The sequence below is a fragment of the Dipteris shenzhenensis genome, chromosome 22 (genome assembly GCF_047967505.1).
Source record: "Dipteris shenzhenensis isolate YYH24624 ecotype China chromosome 22, Dip_SZ_1.0, whole genome shotgun sequence".
NCBI lineage: Eukaryota > Viridiplantae > Streptophyta > Polypodiopsida > Gleicheniales > Dipteridaceae > Dipteris > Dipteris shenzhenensis.
Window position 1 is genome coordinate 33108446 of NC_141617.1, and position 8547 is coordinate 33116992.

Here is an 8547-nt window from a genome sequence, read left to right on the forward strand (position 1 = left end):
CAGGTTTTGAGATCCTCGGTTCAGAAGGTAAAGTTTGCAAACTGAAGAAGGCACTTTACAAGCTGAAACAGGCCCCACGAGTGTGGTACCAGCGAATTGATGCCTACTTTCTATAAAATGGGTTCAGGAGGAGTCCATCTGATGCAAACTTGTATATCTTCAGAGAAGGAGGCAGGGTATGATCGTGGTTCTTTATGTGGACGACCTTGTCATAACAGGGAACCATGAAGAGAAGATCTCGCAGACGAAGCACGGACATCTTCACGAAGGCTTTTGGAAGAGACTTGCTGGAGAGGCATCTTCATCGACTTGGCATTGGGCCAAAAAAGTAATTTCACTTGCGGGTGGACATTGAGGGGGGGTGTTAGATATCAATGCTCCACTCTCATGTAACTACGCAAGAACCAGCCAACTCTACTTGTAAGCCCCCCATATGAGGAGAAGGCATTTGAGTAGCTTGGTTATATGGTACGTCCTGGTTTGGACACCAGATGGGGGCCATGTGTGGCATGATGGCTGGACAGCTTCAGATAGAGTTGGCACATTGCCAACTAGGCTACATGCAAGTGCGGGAAGGCATCCCTTGACTGACCGCATTGAGGGTAGATGGAGCATTTCCCAAGGCAGCCCACTCTCAGGTTGCAGGGCCCGTTTGGAGCCTCAGATGATCCTGGATGGCCCTGGGCCGAAGGGAGACCATAGGTTAGTTGCTCTGTTTTGCGCACCGGTTCTATCGTATGGTCGGTGGCCTATTTCGAGACCCCCAGTCGACCGTTTTGGGTGGACTGGGTCGGCCACCCAATTGAGCCTAACCAACTACGATTGGTGGCTATATAAGAGCAAGCCCGTGAAGCCCATTTCATCACTGGCTACAGCAACCCTGATTCCTTAGCATCCAGCCTCCATCTTCTACTGTTTCTAGCATGCCATCGAAGCTTCTTTCCCAGGAGTGCACAGTTGGGAGGCAGCCCCATCTATTGTATCAGTTCTATAGTAATCAAATTTTTGATTCTCCATACTATCTTTTTTCTCTCGTGTACGAGATCCTATTATCTGTTGAGCACAGACGTTGTATTATTTTCTTAAAAAATCTTCAATGAGGTCAAATGTGAATTTTTGTATGTTGCGCATACACATGAGGATATCAATTAGGTTTTTAGCACATTCTCAAGAGAGTTAAAATGCAAGGATGTGGAGACAATAGATGACTTGATAAGAAGATGTGGGAGGCAAGTTGGTGGCCATAAGTATAGTATGTGAGAGGCTCAAAAGAATGTACGATTGGAAGAGCTTCATTCAACCTTTCATACAAACGGGTGGTGATGCTCTAACAGGTTATACCAATTAACACTACTTTTGTTTTTCGTTAAAGGATGAAAAGCTAGTAATGCCATGGCAACCATATTCTCATGATACAAAATGGGAACCTAAAGAACCTTATAGTCTCTTAACTTCAATTCCCAGCAAAGAAATGTATCCAAAATGGGCTCCTAGACAAGAATTCTATCAAAACTCTAGGTTTGAAATAGAAGGATTAAAAGCATTCACTACATACAAAGAGGAAATCCTTTGGAGATATCCTGATTCGAAGCCTACTTACAAGGAACACACTACTGGTCATTGTAATTAAGAAGGCACACACATTGATAAAGGACCTTGAGAAAATGCAAGCAAAGAATATCGAGAAAGAATGCAATTTGTTTTGGCCAAATGTTTATAATGATTTGCGCCCAACTCCAGCCTTTTAAAATGGATTTGTATCACTACTCCCACATCCATATTATGGACCAAAGAAGAGAGAGTTCACGCAACAAGTAGATATAGAGGTCGATTGTTTTGTTGTGGTTTGGCCATTGGATGATGAATATGAGAATGTGATGTTTTGGGTTGCAAAAGAAGTTGGAGTGCAAAGAGATAATCAAGGGAGAGATACAACATTTATAGCGGTATGGTATGAGCCAAAGTGTAGGAAGGAGAATATGGATAACAACACATTGTATACTCATTGTATAAGAAAGGAATGGATCCCAAAGAATGGATCCCAAACCATGAACTGGTCTAAAGGTTTTGACAAAGACAATCATAGTGTCTTGGCATTCAAGGGCAAAGAAATCAAAGAAGCACATGGGATATGAGATAGAAGGAAAAATAAGAATATTGCAACCAAGTATTTTGCATATACACAAAATTTAAAGGATGCTTACCAGGGAGGAAAAATCTTTCTTAACTTGAAACTTTGAGTGCATGGTACACGTTTGGTGCACTTAAAATTGCTTTATCTTATTTTCCATACATGCATTGCCTATTGTGCCAAAAAGGCAAAGAAAGTAGAGGAAGTAAGCAAGGGAGTTAGGAAGGAAGCAAGGATGGTAGAAACAAACGGCAGTAGATGATGTAAGGGATGTAAAGAGAACTTGATAGTTATGGTAGTGTTAGTTGGAAGATATTGTGCATGTGGGTCTACAAAGACATATACGATAGAGTTATGAGGATGCCGATTGTGACAGTCTGTACTATAGTGATTCTTGTTGAGAATGCTAGGGCATAGAATAATGAATGCTAAAGTTGTTTGGGAGACTAGGGATGTGTATGGTGGTGAGACTTGGTGATACATTTTTTCACATGGTTTTATCTCAATAGAGTAAGATAAAGTATGAGATGAAAGGAGGATGAAAGCGACATAAGAGTGTGCACACATTGATGCATAGCATTGAAAAGGGTCATTGCCAATTGTTGCATTGGAGAACTCACTACTAGTGCATTTTCCAATGCTTAGTGCTAAACTTGGTTTCTAGTTTAACATTATTAGTGCCCCTTTTTTTTAAAGCCCATGTAGTGTAGTAACCCACACAGTTTGTGTTCCATGCATGTATTATGTTGTTCCAATACTTAGGAGAATATCCTACACCCACCCCATCATGAAAAGAGAAAGATTCAAGTGAAAGAAATTTATTCAATTGTATACACAAAGGGAAACCAAAAAAAAAAACACTAGGATACTTATGCCATTACCACATGTTTGAATCTTGGAGTCACTAGAAGTAGGTTTGCGATCACCAGCCATTAATAAAAGTAGTGAATGGTTTGTCAAAATCAATTCAAACTCCAACTGTATGCCTTTGTTAACTTGAAAAGTCTATGAAGCAACAATTGATCATTAATAGTTTGAAAGTTCTTCTGCATAGCTCCTATGTCCAAGGATGATGGTCCTTAGAGGGACTCTCCTATTGGTAGTCCTTGGAGAATTTTCAGAAAACAAATGTTTAAAGCTTGAAATTGTGGGCAAAAGTAAGGATCACAACATGAAATAGAATTTCAAAAGAATCTAACTTCAAAATGTATAGTTAAAAGAACATACTTGGTCCTTATGGGTCCCATCCTTCAAATTTTGCTAGAGCTAGAGACTAGGTTAGCTTTTTGTTAGAAGCTTGTGAAGACTCGACCATTTAATACATGATCAAACAATTCGAGTAATATGGTTTACATGAAAGGCATCAATTTTTTAATTTATTCATTTCCTCAACTTGCCTTAGGGAAAATGAATTTATGTGTAGTCCTTGGGGGATAGAGGGGATAATTGGCATGGTAAGCTACCTTGCATGCGCACACACACACACAACGAGAGAGAGAGAGAGAGAGAGAGAGAGAGAGAGAGTGAGAGCGAGAGAGAGAGAGAGAGAGAGGCTACCCTCGTCCCCCTAGACTAGATTCATAGGTCAAGATATGGTCATCCCCATACGAATTTCCATGCATCTTCGCTAGTCATCACACAATCTTTCAAAGGCGGTATGGGTTATGCTTGAGGGTACCCACAAACCTCCTACATTGCATACAGAAGTGGTGATGTGTTGTTATTGCCACTTACACATGACCAACCCCCGTCAAGTGCACTCTTCACAAAAAAATGGCCACTATCATGCAACCATCACGTTGTTGCATGAAGAGAGTTTGGAAAGATGAGAAGAGTTGCAATGGATATGAGGACACCTACCACTCCAACTCGAGGCAGATAGCACCTTGCAAAGGCCATGTTGCATCTTTGCTAGTGATGGTATTGGGATGGCCTCTAAAAGGCTATTCACCCGAAGGCCATAGTTTGCAAACCAAGGTGCCAAATTTTGAACCTAGTTCACACTGGCTGTTTTTTTTTTGTAAATCTTGGTTGCTCCTTAGGGGGCTAGCCAAAAAACTGATTGCAGGTTAGCATGGATAGCGGCAACATGGTCAAAGCGTATTCCCATGGAGGCAAATTTAAGCAAAAATGATGCTCATTTCTAGCCCATCATCCATTTCCCCTTCCTGCTCTGTGATTATCAGTGTTGAAAATGAGCATTTGATTGCCTTGTTGGAGATGGGGGGAAAACAATCTCCATCATAGCATGATGGAGCTACCTACTCTTAAAGCTGTCCACAAAGCTGCTAATGCACAAAAACCCATTGATTCTCACAAGTTGATGGAAGTAGTAACCCGTTACCTATAGAGGCCCTACCTATTATAAGGGCAAGCATAGGAAAACTACTAGTGTGAGAAAGCTCGCCACTCATAGGGAAAATATTAGTGTGAGAAAGCTCGCCACTCATTGCTATATGAGCAGCAAAATGTATCAAATTTTTCCTTGAGCGGGCCCCGAGGAAGGGCTCTTGGAGTGAGTTTTCGCATTGGTGAACACTAGCAAAACGGAGCTCGACTTAGGAATCGTCGTCCCCCCGAGAGGTTGTTGTGTTACAAATGCTCACTTTTGGCCTTCGTGTACACTGTAGGAGAGAAATTATAGCCTTAGAGTGTATTCCCGCATACCAGAAGGTTGGTAAATATGCCAATCCCTTGCAATATCAGCGTTCGTCCCCACGTAGGCCGTATACTGCAACGTTCGTCCCCTTCCATCAGTAATTATCAGTAAGGAGATCTCCTGGCATCACAAATTTATTTCCATAGTTGCCTTTTTGGCAAGAAAAGGGGTTTCGCATCGTAAAGCCTAGGTGGAGTTGAAGAATTTTCGTCTCCACCGGAGCACCTGCAATGCCCAAAATTGCTAATGAAAAATGCAGTGTTGAGGCAAATCATAGCAGATCCTGGCATATTTGCCATCGCGGGAAAGCCCTCTTAAATCAACCCCAAACCCCTATATGCCCGAGTGGAGAGATGGGAATTCCGTTTGCATCGGAGCGTCCTTTCATGCTAGAGGTTGGTATTGATAATTGCAGGGCCGTTCGGGGGAACAAGGTGAGCGGAGGCAAATGGTAGGACATTTTGCACATGTAGCATACATATCAAGGGAGGGAGCGAGCTTAGCAAACCACTTATTGGCCTGCCACGTCAAAACGTGGAAGCCTTATTGACGGTGGGTGAGCTTCTGAAAGCGAAAATCATTTTTGATTCTTTTTTTTTTTCCATCTTTAATTTCCACTCTCACTCTTTCTCTCTTTCTATTTCAAGGCAAGCCCCCTCCCCCCCTCTCTCTCTTCTCTCTTCTCCTTGCTACACATCCAAGTCCTCTCTCTCTCTCTCTCTTCTTCTTCTTCTTCTTCTCTCTCTCAGCTTCGAGGCCTTTGTTCTCTCTCTCAGGTTCCAAAGGGCAGGCCTTTTGAATGTATTCAACTTGTTTTGTGTGAGACTCAAGAAGCTCGAAGGGCTACAAATGTCGATGGGAAGTGAACGAAAAGAACGTGAGCTGAGGGAACGGCCGGGGGGGGGGAATATGCGGCGTGTCGGGGATGGATATTCCGATGATATTCTGGCATAGCGTCTTTTGTTGGCTTCCGACAACAACGTGGTCAAACGCTTCTTGTATTATCACGTAATTTACTACAAACTCAGATATCTCCATTGGGCATATGCTCCTTCCTTCTCCTTTTATTAGCTTCCCCGCCCCGACACTTCTTCCTTCCTCGTTTCCTCCATTGCCCTCCTCTCCTCTCATCGCTTCTTCCTCCCCTCACCCTCATGAAGTTCGACAAACGCCTCCGTCGCCTCATCCATCACTCCCTCCCCGATTGGCGTGACAAATACCTCTCCTATAAGTCCCTCAAACGATCCCTCAAACTCATCCCCCCCCTCGCCTTCGACCTTCCCCCCACCTTCCGCCCTGGATCTCCCTCCCTTGTTGTTCCTTCAGTTGATGTTCCTCCTCATCCCCTCCCTGATCCCCCTTGTAGCTCCTCCCTGCCCACAGCTTCGTCCTGCACCCACTGTACCCCCCAAATTACAATAGCTACCTCCTCCTCCCCGGGGGACATCAAAGACCCGGAAGCTGACTTTCTCGATCTCCTCAACTCTGAGCTTGACAAGGTGAACACCTTCTTCTTGGAAAAGGAGGAGGAGTATGTCATCCGTCTGCAGGTACCTTTGATGCACAACTTTGGTTTTCTCTCTTTCTGGGTGAACTTGTTGCTATGTTGCGCCATGGAAAATGGTTGCTATGCTTTTTTCCTTTTTGGGTGAACTTGGTTGCTATGTTGCGCCATGGAACAATGGTTGCTATGTTTCTTTTCTTTTTAGGTGAACTTGGTTGCTATATTGCGCCATGGGACAATGGTTGCTATGTTTCTTTTCTTTTTAGGCGAACTTGATTGCTCTGTTGCGCCATGGACAATGGTGTTCTATGGACGATGGTTATATGCGTGCTAGTTTTTCACATTTGTTGTCTGGGTACAGGAGATCAAGGGCAGACTTGTAGAGATCAAAGAGAAGCACGGAATCTCAGCGACCGCTTGTTCTAGCAACGGTGGTCTGAACAAAGAGATTGTCGAAATTCGAAAGGACATTGTCAATGTCCACGGAGAAATGGTTTTGTTGGAAAACTACAGTGCTCTGAATTATACAGGTGAGACAACTGTCTGCTCATAAAGTGTTGCCATGGAAATGTGAGATCTATTCTCTGCAATTCCCCGTTCGTTCTGCATTACACAAGCCCGTTTCAATCGTTTGCTTCATTCAAAACTAGGTCTGGTGAAGATCATAAAGAAGCACGACAAGAAAACCGGTGCGTTGTTGCGGATACCGTTCATCCAGAGCGTGTTGCAAGAGCCCTTCTTCGCCACGGACATTGTCTCCAAACTGGTGCGTGAATGCGAGGAAAATTTAGAGTTTCTCTTCCCGTCATCCTACTCTTCCACTGGGTCTGCCGCTCCCTCATGGGAGCATGGAAATGGGAGACACGCAGCCTCTGAGCCAAGTGCCGACGTCAGATCCTATCAAGGACACGATATTGTGAAAACGATCTGCAGGAACACAGAGGCAGCCTTAAACACTCTGAAAGAATTCGGCAAGGGAAGCTCGACATACAACGTCTTCTCTATTCCTCCGTTCAGTTATGGAGAATACGAGGAAGGAACCAGTTGTCGAGACGTTGGAGCAGAGGTGCATTGCTGTGCAGAAGTGCCAGTGTGCTGCAAATTTTAGTAGAGTCACCATCTTGAGAGCTACGTCGCTGAGGCAGAAGTGTACAAAATTGGCGAGAGACAGTTACCAGGCTGCAAAAGCAATTTTACAACACCATATGCAGCTTCTGCAGCCTGAAATTCTTCGCATTCTATACAGAATAGACAAGGCGGATTAGATCTCATCGCCATTGCAATTGTTTATATGCGCTTTCACTCGGGAGCTTAACCACATGTTCATTTTTCAAATGTTCTTTATTCAACTAGGAGGAACCTAAACCTTATGTTCATTATTCAAATGTTAATTCTACGAGAGCTAAGCCCTATGTTCATTATTCAATTACCAAGAGAGCCTGGACACTCGAGTCAAGGAGTTTTACTCCAATTACCAAGAGAGCCTACTCGAGTCAAGTAGTTTTACTCCAATTACCAAGAGAGCGGAGTCAAGGAGTTTTACTCCAATTACCAAGAGAGTCTACACATTCGAGTCAAGTAGTTTTACTCCAATGAGTCCTCCGAGCTCAACCACATGTTCATTATTCAAATGTTCATTCTTGATAGAAGGTGTAAGCTAAACCATACTACCGAGAGATGTATGGTCAAATGTACCAAGCTAAACCATACAAGGTGCAAGCTAAACCATACTTCCAAGAGATGTACATTCGAATGTTCATTCTTCAACTATAAGGCGAGAGTTGAACCCTATGTTCATTTTTCATTACCAAGAGCCATGTACACTTAAGCACAATTTTACTCCAATGTAAATGATGTGTCATCCAACCAATAAGGAGATGTACACTTGAATGTTAATTCTTCAATTACAAGGCAAAATTTTACTCCAATGTAAATGATGTATCATCCAACCAATAAGGAGATGTACCCTTGAATGTTCATTCTTCAACTATAGGCGATAGTTGAACCCTATGTTCATTGCCAAGAGAGTCACTCTCATGTAAAGTCAAGTCACATAGTTTTACTCCAATGTAATGGATTTGTCCTCTATCCAATGGACATCCCAATGTAAATGATTTGTCCTCTATCTAATAAAGATTCACCATTGTTATCTTTAGTCTTCTTGTGTTCATTAAAGTTTTGTAAAGTTTCTAGTCATCCCAAAGATGACACGACGTCCCATACTAAATAACTTGTCCTCTACCAAGTAAAGGT

The 8547-nt window shown here is 43.0% G+C and overlaps 1 protein-coding gene across 1 annotated transcript; it reads left to right on the top strand.

Annotated features, from left to right (window-relative positions):
- Window positions 1–5886: 5886 nt before the first annotated feature.
- LOC147888016 (SPX domain-containing protein 1-like) lies at window positions 5887–8199 on the top strand. Its single transcript, XM_087393762.1, has 3 exons — window positions 5887–6340; window positions 6656–6824; window positions 6945–8199. The coding sequence occupies exons 1-3, from the start codon at window positions 5945–5947 to the stop codon at window positions 7400–7402; spliced, it is 1023 nt and encodes a 340-aa protein (XP_087249888.1). The 5' UTR covers window positions 5887–5944; the 3' UTR covers window positions 7403–8199.
- Window positions 8200–8547: the final 348 nt, after the last annotated feature.

Excerpts from the sequence above, each read along its gene's own strand:
- LOC147888016 (XM_087393762.1), top strand. The coding sequence starts at position 5,945 with ATGAAGTTCGACAAACGCCTCCGTCGCCTCATCCATCACTCCCTCCCC. Across the intron at positions 6,341-6,655 it reads AGTATGTCATCCGTCTGCAG|GAGATCAAGGGCAGACTTGT; the intron begins GTACCTTTGATG and ends GTCTGGGTACAG. Across the intron at positions 6,825-6,944 it reads CAGTGCTCTGAATTATACAG|GTCTGGTGAAGATCATAAAG; the intron begins GTGAGACAACTG and ends ATTCAAAACTAG.